The sequence below is a fragment of the Achroia grisella genome, unplaced genomic scaffold (assembly GCF_030625045.1).
Source record: "Achroia grisella isolate CSIRO2021 unplaced genomic scaffold, CSIRO_AGI_Agris_v1 utg204, whole genome shotgun sequence".
NCBI lineage: Eukaryota > Metazoa > Arthropoda > Insecta > Lepidoptera > Pyralidae > Achroia > Achroia grisella.
Window position 1 is genome coordinate 3,187,586 of NW_026712703.1, and position 19,227 is coordinate 3,206,812.

Consider the following 19,227-nt stretch of genomic DNA (forward strand, 5'->3'; position numbering starts at 1 on the left):
ATAACAGGCTAGTTGCAATACTTACGAGTACAATGCTAAAATGATAAAATGTAGGTACCAAAAATGGTAAATGTCCAATATTCTTTCTGCATTGCCATATTCACTTAATCCTTTTTCATTTTCAGATTATTGTTTAGCTCATTTCCCTTCCTCAAGAAGAACCAACCTACCTACAAGGTAATGTTCGCTAATTCTACATATATTGTCTGCCATAAACGTAGCTCTCTCTAGCATATATTATACAATGCAGAGACAACAGTGAAGTTGTATATCAATTCCACTTTTCGCTTTAGATCTGGCTGCAAAAAAAATTCTTATATTTTAATTTCATTCCTTTCATTTATCTATGTTGGCGATGTATTTATCACATGTAATCGTGTATCCAACATTCATAATAGTCCAGTATTCTTATCCGTAACGCGTAATCTACTTTATATTATATTATATATAAAATGTTCAGTTACCTAATAAATGTTAATGATATCAGTCTTTATCGGAATTGGTTTCCAGAGTAGTCTGGTTTCCTATGTAGGAAGTTTAGAGAGTCATTACAATACTCAGTCTGAAAACAGTAATGGTATTTTTCTTGTAATGCCTTTTGTTTTAAATTAACTGACTATTTTACCATAATATAATATACCTATCAATAAAAGAAGAAAAAATCGATAGAATTCTGCCACTCGAAAAACAAACATATCTATTTTTTCATATAAATCATTTAAACATATCATATTTCTTTCCTTCAAAAATTAAGTAACATCAATGTGTGTGAATATAGGATCATTTATCTAATCAAGCTTTATTATTTTATTAAGTTACATAATATATAATCTAAATTAAAAAAGGGAATAATGCGTAATATGCCTAGTTTTAATAGCGAGCTCACTTGTAATAAATAAAGTTTTAATAGTGCAAATTCAAATGTGGATATAACGTTTATTGCACTTTACTTATATACCTGAATAGTCTTTTTTGTATAATTCTATTAATTAAATCTAGGATATTAATAATCATAAGAATTTATTATACACACTCGTTGAATTTAAATTAAGTGTAGAGGTTATATGAGACCTCTAGTAGTGAAATGGAAACGGCTGGTATCAATGGGTGTTAAGCTAATTTAGCATTATGGTGGTAAAACAAGTGGCCTCGTAGTAGGCAGTTCGTGTTGTGTGGTGCATTATGAGCTGCCAAACGAACAGCAGACGTGCCGTAGACACCGCGCTGAAACAGCGTCCTTCTATCTCGTTAATATTGGCTACGATTTTAGCGATACAGTGACTGAAGTTCGTGATTGTGTACCTTTTCTCTGAGTCCCTGGTAGCCTAAATTATAAAATCATTAAAATGATTCTGGTGAGTAGATTTTTGCGTTTGTGTTATTATATAAATAATAAGTTTTATTATAATAATTTACCGGAATAGTAACGATACCTAATAATAATATAATCTTCATCAGTCATTTGCAATAATGTTATGATATTAGATTATATGCCAATTTTTCTTAAATTATTATAAAAAAAATATTGCGAATTGTTCTAAGTATAATAATTTTTAAAGTTTTAAGATATTAGTTAATAAATTCTTATACAGTGGGTAGAATAATGATTAATTACAGTAGATTTAGAGAAAATAATTGCATTAAGATTTTATAGCCTAGATATAGTGTAAAAAGCATGAAAATCCTATTTTCTGTAATGCTAACAATTATTTAATTCTTACCAGTCGATATAACAATTTTTGTCGCTAAGTTCATATAATATTTTGTTTATACCTACTATTAGTGCAAGCAAGTTCGATACCATTTCTATCTACATATAAAGAAAATATGTTTATATTATTTATACGTAACCTTGCTGTGCAAAACCGACTTGCGCTTGCTAATCTATTTCATTATGGATTTTAAGAAAATCTTAGTATTGGAATTTTCGGTAGTTCAAACAATAAATGCAAGGGACGTAGACGCGGTTGGCGGCGGTACTGATTAGTATCATATTAAAAGATTAAAAAAAAACTAATAATTATGTCGAAATAATAATCTTTTTTAAAATATTTTCAGTATTACGTAGTTAGCGTAATAGAAATAGTAGAGCGCATCACAAATTGTATGTAGTCTACTGTAACATTGACATAATTAAGTCATGCACTTAAATTAGTCTAGGACATAAAGTAACTCTACTATGAAGTCTCTAATTTCAATATCGATTCCAATACAACAATGCTGCAAAGCCCTTACTATTTAAAACTAAACCGATTAAAATGTATATACTGTCAGTTCATTCTTTAATAAGCTAATTTGTCCCATTGATGTGTCAAAGCCCCGTTAAACTTCTCTATCTTGGGATAATTTACTTTTTATAGGAATTAGTGTCCAAAGTAGATTAGCTTAATATACATTTTATACAGTAATTACAATACTGAGTCTGAAAACAATAAGATTTTCGTTTTAAGTAGACAAATTGTAAAACAAATCATATTTATATACAAAAAACATCAACGCGCTACTATTTCATAAATGTAAAATAAGTTTTAGCAATTTTTATCGGGATTTGTCAAATTTGTCAATTTTGTACTTATAGGTTTATAAAGGATATCTTTATAAAGTTAAGTTTTACCTTTTACTGATTATATATTTTATTTACTGAAGCATTCATAACTTTATGTATAGCAGTAAAATAAAATAGTAGCATGCAGCATTTCTAGCATATCTTCTAATACATAAAATTCTCGTGTCACACTGTTAGTTGTCATATTACACCGAAACGGCATAGGTAACCGATTTTGATGAAATATTATATGTATACTCGATAAGTAAGTTATTTATTCATTATACCTAAAAAATAAAGGTAAAGCACATTATATTATAATTATGTAAGACAAATTACAAGATTGTATTATGTTGTAAAATCCTTTATAAATGTTATCATTGGTCTGTAACTCGTAACTATTTAACCGAGGTAAACTTTGTACAAAGTCACCCCACTCTATACATAGACACCCCTGTTTTACCTATTTCAACCACCAGGCAACTTATTAAAAAAAATGTATGTTTAAAGTGGAAAATGTAGCAGTTAAATTTTATTAATACATTAATAATTTTTTTTTTGATTTGGCATGCACGGAATCACAGACAAATACACAAAAACTATCAGTTCATGTATTATTTTGGGTTTTATTAAATTTATAAAGTCCTCCATAATCGGTATTCTCATATCATTATCATTCTTGAACACAATCTACAATGAAAATGTTATATAGGTTACTGAAAACCTGTAACTTCGTCTGACCCATGAAAATACTTCGTTACTGGTTATTCCAACTATAACAATTACTTATTTCTCTAACTGTAACTGGTAACTAGAATAACAGAAGCTGACATTCCACCTCTTGGACGGACAATCTCCACGGACATTACGTCAGTTAAAATGTGACAATTTTACTGCCTTATCACCCTTCAACGGAAGTTTTACGGTAGCTGAAATAGTTTAGAGTGCAGTACCCGTAGATGCAGTTAGCAGAATAAAAAGTCATTGATGAATAGAATTTAATCTGTGGAGCCTCCTCGCGGCGCTTTTGGAAACAGCTAGAAGTGGTAATGCAGTGTTTAGGCTGGTCAATCTTTTTACGATAATTACAACCCAAGTCTTAAACCATTAAGTTATCAGTAAGAGAATTGATTGAAGAAAAATCCGTGACTGATTCCTTTCTGATGATTCTGATAATTTGTAGAGGATATATTTGTACGACTATATATAGGCCAATGTGTCCCATCTTTTTTTTAATATTTGTTTATAATATTATCGTAAAAGTTATTTTCTGTATAATATACTGAAACAACGAAACGAACGAACGACAGTTCCAACATATTTAGCCTTCCTTTTTCAAAATGATTTCCAGATTGCAGAACCATACCTAGAGTCACTTCATATCCAGAGTTTTGAGACTTGCGGGGAGGGGGGGGGGGGGAGACTTTTGTACCTAACTTAAAATCCAGGGAAATCGTGAAACTAATGTTAGTGGCGTTATGGCGACACAAGTGCGTGGGCTCATCTCCAGCTCCGAAGTGTCGACAGGTCATCGACACATAAAACATGTGAAAGTGTTAATAATTCTTTCCTTGCGCACCCACTCGTCCACTGGAAATACGTATTTGTGATGACATCCTCGGGTTTATGTTTATAAAGTAGTAAAAAAATTAAAGCACTGCGATTGTATCAATGACGGATATAACAGAAACAGGGGTCATCTGTAGGTAGGTACTTGTGTGAGGTAATTACGTCTTTTTGCATAAAAACAATTGACACCAACCTTCTCCTGCGTAAAAATACTATCTATTGTTAATGTTAATATTATGTTAGTACAAGTTAAAATTAACCAAAAATAGACGAACCAAAAATATATATATTAGCGATAAGAAGGCATTTTTGGAAAATTTAAATTCTTAGAAACAAAGGAAGTTCATTGTAGGTGTTGAAATGTATAGTAGGTAGTGGGTATAATAGCTTATCCATTACAACTTAAATTACATAAAACTGAGTAACAAGTGTTGTAGCGTTCTTGGAACACCTATAAGCATAATTCGGGGGTAAAAAATTCTAAGATTCGGTCTGTAGATACGACATTTTTGAGCTTTGGAATGGAGACTGCAGAGATAGACTATCAACTTTTTATGAAATCATCCTAAAGTGGAATGGAAATAACTACCTATTAACGTCCTACTGTTCGTCGAGGTAAAGAAGCACATATGAGGGCTGCCAGTGGTAGACGGCGGCAGTCGCTAACCGCCGCGTTGTATAAGTCGTGAGTGGATGCCGCTGAGACGTGGGCGTCGAACCGCCCGTGGCGCCACTCGGTCTGCAGGCGCGTATTTCCCACGCCTCCCTCCCCAACCCTCCGCAGCCTCTCGTGTATCGGTGTGAAGTTTTATTAATAAATGCCTCAAAACTTTCACTGCCAAATAAATACAAGTTTTTGGAAGTGCGTGAATAATTATTTTTACGTGCAAACCTGTTTTCAATATAATGCCAGACGAAGTTAAAACCTAGGAGGCCTCACCTAAGATCAGAGACATGTTTCAATGCTTGAACGTACATGCCTAATGAATACCTATACCCTTTAAATACATATACATGAAGATTATAAATTAGGTAGTATATATAAAAAAAATCTTAAAGCTATATTGGCATATTACTACTTCAGATAGAAGTAACATTGGTTCTATTTCGCCTGATATTATATTATGCCGCGAAATAACCTTCATCTTTGCTTTATAAGTAACTTAGATATTTGTTATGTGACCAATAGGTAATACAAAACAACGTTTTCCTTAATAACATACAGTAAATTTGTAATGTAAATCTTCAGAGCACGTCTTGTTCATTGCAGGTGTTTGACAAGTATGTAAAATTAAAGTAGGGTTATAGCAAATTCTGTAGATACGTAACGACCATCTGAGAAATGCCATGCGGCCAGACCTAACGGAATCATTGACGGGGACAGGTTCTTAGGCAGTTTTATGTGCTAACTATTGTGCGAGTACTGTAACGAGTGAATGACACCTACATAAATGTGCAAATACTTTCCATATTATTCAAAAGTCTCTATACATCTATATATTTAAATATTAATGATATAATAATAAACGCTATATAATGTCTAGTATTAGGACTTAAAATTCTAAACAACTATATAATAAAACCATGTATTTATAGGTGGTGCGGGACACATAACTTGAGATGTGTATCTGATAGGTTAGCTAAATCTTGCTAATATTATAATCGCGGAAGTTTGTGAGTGTGGTTGGATGAATGGATGGATGTTTCTTACTCTTTCACCCAAAAATTATTGAATAGATTTTTATTATAGTTTACAATATATCTTATATTAGCAATATAGATTATTATAGTTTACATATATATAGCTTGTACATCAAATATAATTTCACGCGAATGAAACCGTGGACACAGCTAGTTACATAATATAAAAACAATACCTTAGGGGGCTAAGGTATTGTTTTTATTATTAGATAGTGGCATTGTCTACCAGTATCTATTATATTCTAGTATCATAGATAGAACTAAATAGTGTACATTAGGTAGGTACTATAATTTAGTTGTTTCTTGACTATTCGAGACACATAAAAATTTTACTTGACAGTAACGACTTCGAAGCCAGCTTTTAACATTACTCGATTTGAATACTCGATGATATATACCTACCTATTTTGTGCTATAGTGTTGTTTATTTAGTACTAAGTTAACTAAAAATAAATATCACATCATCATCAGAAATTACAACAAAACCTAAAGTATTCTAAGGGCAGTCGTCCACAACTTACAACACATAACTACATACTTTGCGTTTCACTCTGATAACAAACAGATTTGGAAAAGGATTTCAAACTGCCTTACTATATTTTACTGTAGATAACTAATTTAAAGTAAATTTTATGTATAACAATCTCAAATCTCAAAAAAAAGTGATATTTTGCGTAACATAATAAATTAATTTATTATCTAACAAACATGTCTTCAAATTTACGTAATTACAAATGTTGAAGTGATGTATCATGGTAGTATCTATCTACATAGCGAATTCAATCAACTACAAGGTTGCGTGTTGATTAAATTAGAAATTTAATCGACGTACATAAATGTTACTTTTTGCACTATTCACATAGATATTTTATTGTTATTATGTCACACAAGTTGAATTGTCTGGAAAAAAACTACTGCCGGGTATCTCCAAATAAATACCAATAGGTAAATAATTAAAGTTACAATTTTTCAATAAATTATTAATATTATATCTAATAAAAATAAAATGTGGACTACTTTTTGTTATTGTAACACTAAAGTAAACGGTTATATATACTATAAATAGATAGAAGATACTTTCAAAAGGTCCCCAGTTTTTATTATATTTCTTAATTGAAATTAAGTCGACAATGTTCTGATAGACCCTATAGTGTGTGCCTACATTTTTTTCATTCTCCTAGTGATAATAGAGCCTAAGCTGTAGATTTTAAGATAACATCGCATGCACTGCTGTTTTACAGTCCAAATAAACAGTTAAATGATAAACAACTAAAATTTCTACTGCCAAAAAAAATTGGCATATCACATTATGATATATTTAATGTTGTTAAGGAAGGAAGGATGGACTGTATTAAGGCTGGTTAAAAATGAGACACGTTCTTAGGTGAGGTAAAATAGGTGTAATCAGCTCGCTAGCAAAAATATAAAGACAATATGGCATAAGAAAACAAATAGTATATAAAAACAGAACGTCAAAATATAAAATTCAAATATATATAAAAAACATAAAAACTATCAAAAAGGTTGCCATCGGCAACATCCTCCCCAATTTAGCTGATGGGCAACCGCACCAGCCTCTTAGAAGCTCGACGTAGTGTTCCGCCAGCCGTTTGAACGTCGACGACACGTACACCCCCATCGTAGCCAGGATGGACCGCCGAAACTCTGCCTCTAAGCCAGCTACCTCGAGGAAGGTTACTCTCTAAAATTAGGACCAGATCTCCGACGCGTAGGGGACTAGAATTTCTATCAGTCCTTGATTTTGGTATTAATTTTAATGTTCTTAAAACCAGCGTGCACAAGGGAACATCAGAGACATGGGTCAAGGGACGTGAATTGGCTAAGACTTCTGCATCTACAATAATAATACTTGTAGCGTAAATGCAATGATGACTTCAGGGCGCACTTCACGCATCTAACTAGGCGTTCCCAAGTGCCACCCATAAACGGTGCTGCAGAAGAGATAAAGCGTAAACGAATGTTGTAATTGGCTGCGGTATCTAAAATACTCTAACCATACAGTTTACTCAATGTCTCAGGAACTGTCATAGTACTCAGAAAGGCTGTGCAAGTTATCCCAGATAATTTTGTAGTAGTGTCCCTCTTCTCGAAACGACTCAATATTGCAACATCTATTTTAATACCTCGAGGTGTTGGCAGACCACAGTAGCTTATTGCTGCTAGCTCTTCGGTGCATGAAGATACCTGGCTCTGGCGTATGGTTCCGACAACCAGTCCGCTGTATCTCTTCAGTTGTTGAAGAAGGTAAACATGTGAGGCTTCGTGAAGCTGCCGACCTCGTAGTTTGGCTACGATTGCCCATCAGTAGTGCCAAATTTAATAAAACAGAAATCGCTCGCGTGTCTGCGGAAGAGGTAGACATTTTAGTACCTATTCCTGTCGGGTCTAACTTACAATTATTTTTATTTAATTTGTCTATTTCTAAAGTGTCAGAAGTTGTTAAATAATAATTTACATTAACTTCTGAATCCGTCCCTGGTACATTATTTGACGTATGTGAAAAACCACACAACAATGGCCGTAAAGCCTTAAGTTCATTGACAGTCTGACCAATAAATGAATGAGCAACCGTTTCTTTTTCATACTTTTCGGCTGTCATTATCGAAGGAAAAACTACGGAAATCAAGGAAATCTGTGCTCGAGGTTGGTCTTGCTTAGATATATCCTCTATAGTAAAATAATTATTACTGACGGAGGACCCCGACACACCCGACAAAAAATGTAAAAGTTTATGATGCATATATATACACTCCGAATTATTACACCAATCCCCTCTAGTACAATATTTATATCTATGTAAATCTTTCTTAAGGGCATCTATTACAAACTTTTTCATTTTTACACCACTCAAACCTCTTTTGAGGTGTGAAAGAAATTTTATACACATATATATTACATGACACTGCTGACAATAAAGACATGTTAATGTCTTGTCATGCATATTATCAACATTGTCACTCAAAGATAATGTATGTGATGATGAATTTTTCATTTTAGAATTTATTTTAGAATAATTATCGAAAGAACTGCCAGGATGATTAATGATGATGCTAAATTGCAACTGGATATTTACCTCTCTAGTCAAAAAATCAGCTAAAAGTGACCAATTAAAAATAAACGAATCTAAATGCTTACCATCATAGGGAGGTAGGCGATTAGCTATATGTTGAGAAGGACAGTTATTATTTGTTAAAGTTGTTATTGCCTTTGCTAATAAACGAATATCTGAATTACCTGTGAGCGTATTATTTTTACAACAAATATTACTTTCTGGGTACTGATTTGTAGTCACTGTTCCCTGAGGACACTGGTAACTACACTGTGCCGATGATTCAGCCAGCACCGCATTAATAGGACCTGAAGATTGAAGATATGTAGATTGGGGCTCTGAAAAAGTCAAATGTCTGTTAGTGAATTTATTAGAAACAGAGACGCGATCCACAAGGGCAGACGTACCGAGGCGCGAATAAGCGACCTCCGAAACAGGGGTACGACTGCGGGGATACGTTGTAGAAGGTAGGAAATCCACAAGAGCCGAACTACCGGTGGCTTGAATACCAACAGGGGCAGTACGACTGGGAATGACCACCTCCCTAGGCTCCGTTGCAACATCCACACATTTGTTGAGCCAACCCTGGACATATTTAATAGACGAACGTACGCTACGTCGACTGTTACGTTCATCTTCAGCTTCAATCTCAGCTAGTTGAGCGGATAGCTCCAATTCGAGTACCTCACGTTCTCTTTGTTGTAATTGTCGTTCTCTCTCCGCTTCTTTTTGTTGGCGCTCCGCTTCTCTCGCAGCTGCGGCTCGTTCCAAATCCAAGAGCTTTTTTGCATGCTCGATTTGAGCGGCTACGGAACGGGCTCTGACAGTGGAAGATGAAGTTGTGGAACCTGAAATAAAAGAGCGTGCTGCGCCCGTTGTTTCGAGCGGCGCGCTGGATTCCTCACCAACTATATCCGCGGAGGATTCCGCTCTTGGCTGACTACTCTCACCCTTCGTTTGGGAACGTGTCTTCATGTCGGAGAAAAATTTAGAATTTTTAAATATATTATAATACTAAAGACGGCGAAAGAAAGGACCACAATGTTAAGGAAGGAAGGATGGACTGTATTAAGGCTGGTTAAAAATGAGACACGTTCTTAGGTGAGGTAAAATAGCTGTAATCAGCTCGCTAGCAAAAATATAAAGACAATATGGCATAAGAAAACAAATAGTATATAAAAACAGAACGTCAAAATATAAAATTCAAATATATATAAAAAACATAAAAACTATCAAAAAGGTTGCCATCGGCAACAAATGTCACACAGTCGATATCTGAGGTATCATCTAGTTATTTAGCACGTTTTATACCTACCGTACGCATGTATGCCATATACATGCGTACGTACATTATAATAATACAACTCAAGTAGGACGAAACAATGTACACAAGTCATCTTACACCTACAATTTCACCGGTTAAACTTGAGTAGCACGTGGTCATAATATAAATTTCATTCAGTTTGTAAAGTTAGACGATTCGTCAACCACAATGGCATAGAAGTTGAAATGGAAAGCCGACATTGTACTTCGACCAAATGTTTATTGAACGTGCCGGGAGACTAGGTACACGTATCGTTTAGTAGCGCACTTGGTAACGCCTTAGAAAGAATACATACATGTATATACTTCTATTATTAAGTAACATTTTTTCTATATAGGTATTTAATAAGTAAATTTGAGTTTATATATTACTAGCTGTCCTGGCAAACGTTTTGCCCTAAAATAAAAAATTAAAATTTAGGGGTGGACTACCCCTAACATTTAGGGGTATGAAAAATAGATGTTGGCCGATTCTCAGACCTACTCAATACGCTCACAAAATTTCATGAGAATCGGTCAAGCCGTTTCGGAGGAGTATGGGAACGAAAACTGTGACACGAGAATGTTATATATAGGACGTATATAGTACAATTTTGAGGAATTATTCCTCAAAATTATACTATAATATATACATATATATTCGATATAGTAGATAAGGAAAACATTTAAATATAAAAAACATAGTTAAATCTTATTTACTGAGCAAAGCCTATTACTCACTAAACGATTACTTGAATGACGAGTGTGCATGGCAATAGTTGCTCATGCACTGAATTTTCATTTAATGTTAGACATAGACACCTATATAAAAATACATTGTAAATAAACTGGCTTTTAAAAAAAAAGTAATTCAATTGAGTTTCTTGCCAGTTCTTCTCAATTGGATCTATATACCGAACTGGACGGTAGGGAAAAAATAAAATTATAATGTAAAAATTTGACGTTCATAAGCGGCTAAAATGTCCTACATGAATAAATGATTTTTGAATTTGAATTTGAATTTAGTTATTATTGACATAACCTAAGCACATGAATCCTTAGTAGTAATAATATGTACTGATATAAACAGCAGAACTTTTGTTAAGGTAGCCTATCAATGTACCAGTTGTTATAAAAAATAATAGTACCGATTTTCTTTATTAAAGGCAGTTGTTTTTGCGATTATAACACTTATGAGAAAATTAGATGAAAGCATGATATGCTGTCATGTAACAGAAAGAAGCTTTCACTGAAACCACAACCATTGTATCCTGTTAATGTTTATATATTGCAAACTTCGGAAATAAGCGAATTAAGGCATAATTAGTCAACGTGTTTTAGTTGTAGTCATCATCATACACTATCTACGTATTATATATGATGCAGTATGATGCATCCGCGTGTGCTAACGCCAATAGTAGGCATAATAGGTGGCACCTGTGGAAGACGATGATACGAGAAATAAGTAAGGTTAGTCCATAAGCATGTTGGTTTCCAAGGCGAGTACTTTGGTAATCGAAATGATAGGATATATAGCAATTGTTAGTAATGGGGATTAATGGATGAACGATATATATCTATAAACGTACGTAGGTAATAAATTTAAGATAAAAGTATATATTTATTACTAAGTTTTTTTAATAATACATTTATAATAATACTTTTATTAATAATTTTATACAAATTATTAATAAAAGTATTATTATAAATACTTAAGTACCTATGACGACGATTTAGATTGGATGAAAAATAGACTTATAAAGTTTATGGCGACATGAAGTCTGGTAATAATGATTATTTCAAATTATAACCAAACTCCATTTTTTAAAAAACTATGCCTATTAAATTATGTACTCGTATTGTGGCCCCAATTAACTTTTATATTATTTGAATGAAATCAAATTTATTTTGCGTAACATAGGTAGTGTACCTATATGACTTTTGATTGTGAAATATAATGTCCCAATATGTTTTGCCTTATTAGGCATACAAAATATATATTTTTTTAATTATTCAGTATCATAAACTTTGTCAGTTACTGCAATTATAAACAGATTATCACAATAGTAGGTAAAGCAATAAAATAAAAATAAATAAATTTGTTAGGAAAGAAATTACGATTCAAAGCTGCACAAATTTTGCGTTAACTTATTCAGTGATAAAAATATATAATGTTTCTACCTATAGTAAACACAATTTATTAAAAACGGAAAAATATAAATAAGGAGTCATATGATAAATCTACCACCCAATACACGCTGTACATGAATACTGCAACTAATTAACACACATTTTCCTCTTTTAAGTGAGTCAACATTTTTCTATAACGAACAGCTTTTAATGAATACATTTTAAGCATTTACCTACCTACTTACTTATGTATGATGGTTACAATTTTAAATTATTGAGAAGCGGCTTCAGCGTTTTCCGACGTGGTTTGGTATTTTAACAAGCTTGTATTCGTTGAACCGAAATCTGCCGAAGCCCGTAGCCTACAAAACATTAACTTATTAGTACCTACGTTATTGTCAACTTTTTAAGCTGCAATTATGTACAAAGTCATATTATTTTAATTATCAAAGATTAGTAAATTGTTATTGCTATAAAAAGATGATATTACGTAAGATATAGAAAAAATCATATATACAGATAATAATTCAAATAAAGAAAGAAAGAAAATTTATTTATTCAGTGCAATGTAAAAAATACAATATAAACAATAAACGAAAAAAAAGAGCAAATAAAATATACATATAATTAAACTTAATATATCATGTAGATAATTCAAAATAATAATTATTAAATAAATGTGATTGAGATTTTCTAATTAGGTGGTTTTGTGGATCGTATCGGTGCCAGTCCCCGAAAATGCTATCCAGCACACAATCGAATTATAATGTTCTTTTTGTTCACAGAGAAATATGACTAAATTGATACTACTATTAGCAAGTATAATGCATTCATCATCGCCAACTGGTGATCTCGGACACATGGGTACTATACCTTCAAAACACTTTGCTAATATATCTTGTAAGTAGTAACTTGTTATCATAGTTAGTTTTTTATCATGTGATAAATGTTGGTAGCTTTTATTTACTAGTAACAAGCATAGTAAGTAGGTATATAATATGCCAAGAAACGATGTGATATGATGAGAATCCAGATAAGAAATACTGAATCTTAGGTGATTATAATTTGAATTAAAGATAGCTTTTTATTTGTGACTATTTAACCCTAATTAGCTACAATAGTAATTTCATTTCTATTAGTGTTAGGTATAGGTATAACACAGAATGGTTGAATAGATATTTGCCTAATGTACAAATCTAATAAAAGGATTTGAAAGAAATTTCGCGCACTGATTTTATATTAATATGACGCCATCACTGTGTTCCCTAAGTTGCGGGTATAACCGTAACAATATGATAAATAATAAGTATTTAAAATGACTATCCTATTCGGAATTATACCTTTTCACAACTATATTTTGTATTAATGTATTGAACGATTTTTAGATGACGTAATAAAATCAGTGGTATATTATATTTTCAGATCACACAGAAAAAACAAATCTCAACGGATTAGCATCTATATTTTCACCCCGTATGGACTTCGACCAATGGAAGCCCCTAACTGGTCGCGGGGATCCATTACGGAATGATCCTACTTATGATTATGAACCGCCTCTGCTCGAACGTGTTCATTACTGGGCAGATGAAACGCGTTTTGAACGTGAACACTACCCCGAAAAGAAGGCCGAAGTCCTCATGTTAGGAGTATCATCACGTAGACCAAGTGTATCACCACGGCAACCTTCAATGCCCAGGAGACATCAAAGACCTCCACTCCCACCACCACCACCACCAAAATATGAAGAGTTTACATATAAAATGAGCGAACGATTACCAATGACAATACTTGTGCCACCACCACCTCCGCCAGTCGGTCATCAAACATCACTTTATATTTTACCAGAAGATAAAATACCGACTCCTACAACGCCAATAAAATTGACAGAGTCTCCAACTTTGGTAACCAAAGACGTTACGGCTGGTCCAAGCTACGTGACTTCGTCATACGCTTTACAAGAAGCTAACCTAATATATCAGTCTTCTACAATTAATAACAACTGGATTTCAGACTACAATCATACGCAACCTATTCCAAATGCTGTAAGCAGTGACTATGCTGGATGGGGACCAACAACGCCTACGACTAACATTGAGATTGTGAATGATACCCATAACTTAATATCTAGTGAAATTTTAAATTTATCTAAGCACCCGTATTCATTTTATAAACCAATGTTATCAGAAGCACCCCCACCGCCACAAATAACATTGAGTCCATTACTTCTACCAACATTTCTCCCAACTGCACCACCGTTAACTGAGGAAACCACCACATTCATTGTACCACAACATTCAACTGACAAAACTACTATAGAAACAACGACAGAAAGAGATTACTATGAGGATACAACAACTGAAGAACAAACCGCTGTCCCATTTCAACCAACTACTGTTCCAACTCCTTTAATAAAAAAACCTGAAAAAGGCTTTTTAGACATGTTGAGTCCAATGATGAGCATGCCCTTAGTAAATGGACCTGATAGGCCAGAGGATACTCTTTATGCACATGCTTCAGAAAATTTACAAGTTTATAAAGAACAAAAAGATGATGAACAAATTGAAACAATGAAAACAATGCAACCACCTCCATTAAATACATTGATAGACAGCCCAATAATCCCTCAACCATTCCATCATAATCGGCCGATATCTAGTTCTTTTAAAACATCTAATACACACAGTTATGATCCTTATTTAAATATGCGATTTACTACTCCAATGTCTACTGAAATGACAGTTGACGATTCAGAAACTAAGGCCACTACGCTATCGCCTTCTATTCCCATGTATTTAATTATTCAAGGTCATTCAAAAGTAAAAACATATAGTTCCCAACCTACATTCAGATATGACAACGACACAATAAATAATGAGATACCAAAACCAAATGAAACGAATGAAGTTAAACATCTACATCCCATTAAAGAAAAGAAAAAATCTGAGAAAACAACAAATAGAGTAAGTAGAACGCAAAACTTAAAAGCACTTGTGGATAAAGGTTACGGTTCAATTGAAATTCAAGAGGCTGATATCGGTATTAAATATGATGTAAGTGACGGTAGTGAGGTTCCCATAGAAGTTTATAGAAAAGGTATAGTAGATAGCGATGAGAATGCATATTTCTCGTCGAATAAAATCGTACAAGAAAAACGCAATAAACGACAAATCGACTTAGATGATTTGTTGCCATTTGATGAAGATACAATTGAAGAATATGTTTACAATTTTTTAAATGGAAAACGAAACACGACTGGTATAACGGGATTAATAGCGCAAGCAGTAACCAGTGATGTATCATCAGTAGTCGATGAACTCGAAGATGATGTTGACAGTGAACATGACGATGAAGAGACGTGAGTAAACGCCAGTGAATACATATTAAATATATTTAATAGGGACAAAATATTTAGTACAGTGCCCAAATTTGTTTGGGTGGCCGAGTTTATAGTTACCCGAATATAATATCCATATAATGACTTAAAACTCGTTATTTGGCAGGAAGTTGAAAATCATTAATCATATAATATGACTGTATTTGTTTGAGACAAATCCTGTTTTTAGTTGATGGATACAAAGAAGTATTTATATTTGTAGAATAAATTAAACAATAAAAAATATATTTACGACTGAAAGGCTGTAAGCCTATTATATTACTCTTTATGTAAAATAAGTAGAAGTAATAAATAACGCTGCAATAATACCGGCAGTTTTGTTATCCTTTGCTTTTCTTTAATCATCCATATATAGTTAGGTGAGAAAACTTTTCTAAGTATTTAATTTTCCTAAACAATATGGTGAAGGAAACTTTTCTATTCTTCTAATTATGTAGGTGTACATTGACGCACGTCTACAAAAAAGACGTGCGAGGCAGCGGACGCGGCCCACTAACATACAGATTTCTTACCATCCTTTTCGCAGAAATAGATGCAGGCAACTTAGATAAAGTGAAAGCTGCTTATAAACCGATAAACTCGCATTTATTGCGATCCACTGTACCTCTATAAGGAGTATTCAACGTTGAAGGGTTAGCTGTGGGTGAGCCGTTCTTATCTGATCATGGACGACCAAAGGTTCTGTAATTGTACGTAGATACACAGGTTACATATACCTTATATATACAACATATATTGTAGAAGAACAGAATATGTACTTAAAAAAAACATATTCAAAGCAAGACATTGCACTTGATGTAGGACTTTGGTACTTCCATTACACCAATCAGCCTGACAGATACAAACTTTATATTCAGCGTCAGCCAATCTGTTAAAATAACAAACGGTGTATTATATTAAGATAATTTTTATACATTTACTTATACTCAACATGAAATTAATGTCCTTGATATATATGCAAGCTGTAATTAATTACCTTTCGTGTTTACATGTCATAGCTCTGGTTGGAATTGTTACAGTTTCAAGAATAGGATCTTCTTCAATAGTCTGATAGCAACCACGCTGTACCATCCACGCGTAATGTGCTCGAGATGACCACGACCGTGTGAAACACATGGCGTTTTCTGAAATACAAAATAAAAATATAAATAAACTTGAGACATTTCGAAATATAAATTATAGTTACCCTGGTCTAGGCATATATTTACATAAATCTATATAGCCCTTATTAAAACAACGCCTAATGATATTATTAACAATTTTCTTTTGAAACATTAAAATCTACAAAATTTGGAATTATATACGAATAATTTCACAGTTGCAATCATACAACTTACATCTCGTTACAAATTTGCATGTACAGGTCTCGAATAGTTCAGAAAATCATCAGTTATTATTTATTATAAATAGAAAATTGTAACGGTGTTATAATTAAGCCACACTAAATACCTCCAGAGCAATTCGTTAACATAAGTCGACTGCCATTAAATGCTAGATTGATCGGGGCGAAACTTCCACCACAGCTCGTCCAGTCTCGACCAGTGCAAGAACAGTTGAAACAAAGAAGAGCCTGAATTTTGCTGATTGAACAAAAAATCGCAAAGCACTGAACTATGTACATATTTTATTGAGATTTAAGTATATCATACATTAATTCCTAAGCTCATTATATATTAGATTTAAATTATTCTTTGATTTATGACAAATGATGTCAATGTATGAAATTTGTTAATGTGTACAATACCTACTTAATTACATAGACCGTAGTACTCTCTTGAAGCTGTGGTAAGTACTATTATTTCAAATAATAAGCACGGTGGTTATTTACTCAGAAATTAATATAGTAATTATAGCCCGTTTTTTATATGTTATACTGTGTTTTTATTTTTTAGTAGAAACATGTGGTAGTAAAAAAAGCGGTTTAAAACTGAAAACAGTAATATATAAATAAAAGAAATATAGTAGTATAGTATATACTACTCATATTAGTTTACCCGAGCATTATGTAAACTATACCTATACTATATGTACATACAAAACGTCTCCTACGAAATCTATGTAGCAAATGCGCATTATCACAGAGTGCTTAGACGCTGTTTATAAGCCCAACTTATAGGGGGGAGGGAGGAGATAAAGGGATTGCTAATGATAGGCCAAGAGAGAGACTCCATTGCTAACAATGTAGGTCGTCGAACATGCGGTTCATCCTGGTAACCATCTAAATACATATAATTTATCTTTTAGGTTTAGGTATGTATTTAGATGGTTATCAGGATAAGATAATTATTACATAGTCTAATTGACCTAATATCATACACATTTTATCACCGTCAGCGTTAACAGCACACATGCGTATAACGCTGTCGTTATAAAATCTTGCCAAATGAATTGATTTTGGCGGAGTATCCCTCCGCCAAAATCAATTTATTTCGGCCGGCATTTCAAATCATTCATAACCCGGCAGTATGAAATGTTTCGAGCGGTACTGGCTCTGTCCAGCCTTACGGGATATTGATTATACCTTGTTGACTTGACTGTTTCACTTTCAACGAAACAGAATCCTTTAATTTTTAATTTAACACTTTACAGTGCAAATTTGCATGAAGATAATTCTGGCAAAGCCGATATTACCTACTCTTAGTACAGGATACTCTGGAAGAACAGTCGTGAACGTATGTTTTTATATTTATAAGCACTAGCAAGTTTCGCAACTCACCTGCGCATAGTATTGTCAACGCACACCGAGTTCTTGCTGCAGTCCTATGAGATAACCAAAAGAAGTCTCTAAACATTAAAGGGTCGTTTCCATAATTTGTGTTTGAAAAAGTGCCATTGTAACATAATAAACTATGCCCTTCCGTAAATAAAAAGTAATAATATAATACAATGAATAATTGCCATTTTATCTGTGACAATAACATTATCATAGCTCACCTGTTTAGAAACAAAACAATGGAAGCTAAATCATGTAATTGGCGGGCTAAAATAAGAATAACAGCTAGGTTGATTGTCCTTGGTACTGTAACGATACCACGAAAATTACTGAAACTGTAGTAGAACGATAACGTGAATAGGATTCACTTAACTTAGACAAAATACACTTGTTAAATGGGACTGCAAATTGAAGTAGTTGTTTATGAAGGAATTTTGGCGATACTTCAAATACTGATAGTTATTATTTCAGTGTGGTTAATAAAGAACTCCTTTATATGACTACGGTTTCAGGTCTATTTTTAAACTGCATACCCTTGTTCGTTTCTTTAGCAAAGAACGTTAAAATGTTATTATAGCGGTAAGTGATGGACCCGCAGAGCACTTCCCAGATTTTTATTATAGGAGTACTAATAAAGTACTCCATCAGATTTGACATGTCCACGTTTCGCGGGGTATACAGAATTCGACGTGGCAGTGGGCGAGCCTACTGTCATCTATAGTACTACATTGGTGTTATAACCTATTACTAAAGAGTTAGGATTACAAATTGACAAGGTTTTTTTGATGTCGGTCACATTTGAA

The 19,227-nt window shown here is 33.3% G+C and overlaps 3 protein-coding genes across 3 annotated transcripts; 1 reads left to right on the forward strand and 2 right to left on the reverse strand.

The window, feature by feature from the left end:
- The first annotated feature begins 1,299 nt into the window (after positions 1–1,299).
- Positions 1,300–16,048, forward strand: LOC131841972 (uncharacterized). Its single transcript, XM_059190395.1, has 3 exons — positions 1,300–1,355; positions 13,103–13,217; positions 13,740–16,048. Exons 1-3 carry the CDS (start codon positions 1,347–1,349, stop codon positions 15,674–15,676), a joined length of 2,061 nt encoding a protein of 686 aa, XP_059046378.1. The 5' UTR covers positions 1,300–1,346; the 3' UTR covers positions 15,677–16,048.
- On the reverse strand, positions 8,869–9,878 carry LOC131841973 (uncharacterized). The gene is made up of 2 exons (XM_059190396.1): positions 9,570–9,878; positions 8,869–9,223 (listed from the first exon to the last, which is right to left on the reverse strand). Exons 1-2 carry the CDS (start codon positions 9,858–9,860, stop codon positions 9,125–9,127), a joined length of 390 nt encoding a protein of 129 aa, XP_059046379.1. The 5' UTR covers positions 9,861–9,878; the 3' UTR covers positions 8,869–9,124.
- On the reverse strand, positions 11,450–18,973 carry LOC131841974 (uncharacterized). The gene is made up of 6 exons (XM_059190397.1): positions 18,428–18,973; positions 17,161–17,244; positions 16,688–16,835; positions 16,428–16,579; positions 12,555–12,679; positions 11,450–11,624 (listed from the first exon to the last, which is right to left on the reverse strand). Exons 1-4 carry the CDS (start codon positions 18,636–18,638, stop codon positions 16,429–16,431), a joined length of 594 nt encoding a protein of 197 aa, XP_059046380.1. The 5' UTR covers positions 18,639–18,973; the 3' UTR covers positions 11,450–11,624; positions 12,555–12,679; position 16,428.
- Positions 18,974–19,227: the final 254 nt, after the last annotated feature.

What these genes read in the sequence shown, in the direction of transcription:
- LOC131841972 (XM_059190395.1), top strand. An exon ending in ACACTTTGCTAATATATCTT is followed by an intron (nt 13,218 to 13,739) that starts GTAAGTAGTAAC and finishes TTATATTTTCAG; the next exon opens with ATCACACAGAAAAAACAAAT.
- LOC131841973 (XM_059190396.1), bottom strand. Translation starts at nt 9,860, where the DNA reads ATGAAGACACGTTCCCAAACGAAGGGTGAGAGTAGTCAGCCAAGAGCG. An exon ending in TACAACAAAGAGAACGTGAG is followed by an intron (nt 9,224 to 9,569) that starts GTACTCGAATTG and finishes TGACTTTTTCAG; the next exon opens with AGCCCCAATCTACATATCTT.
- LOC131841974 (XM_059190397.1), bottom strand. Translation starts at nt 18,638, where the DNA reads ATGATAATGTTATTGTCACAGATAAAATGGCAATTATTCATTGTATTA. An exon ending in GTTGACAATACTATGCGCAG is followed by an intron (nt 17,245 to 18,427) that starts GTGAGTTGCGAA and finishes GCACTGGTCGAG; the next exon opens with ACTGGACGAGCTGTGGTGGA. An exon ending in GTTAACGAATTGCTCTGGAG is followed by an intron (nt 16,836 to 17,160) that starts GTATTTAGTGTG and finishes TTTGTATTTCAG; the next exon opens with AAAACGCCATGTGTTTCACA.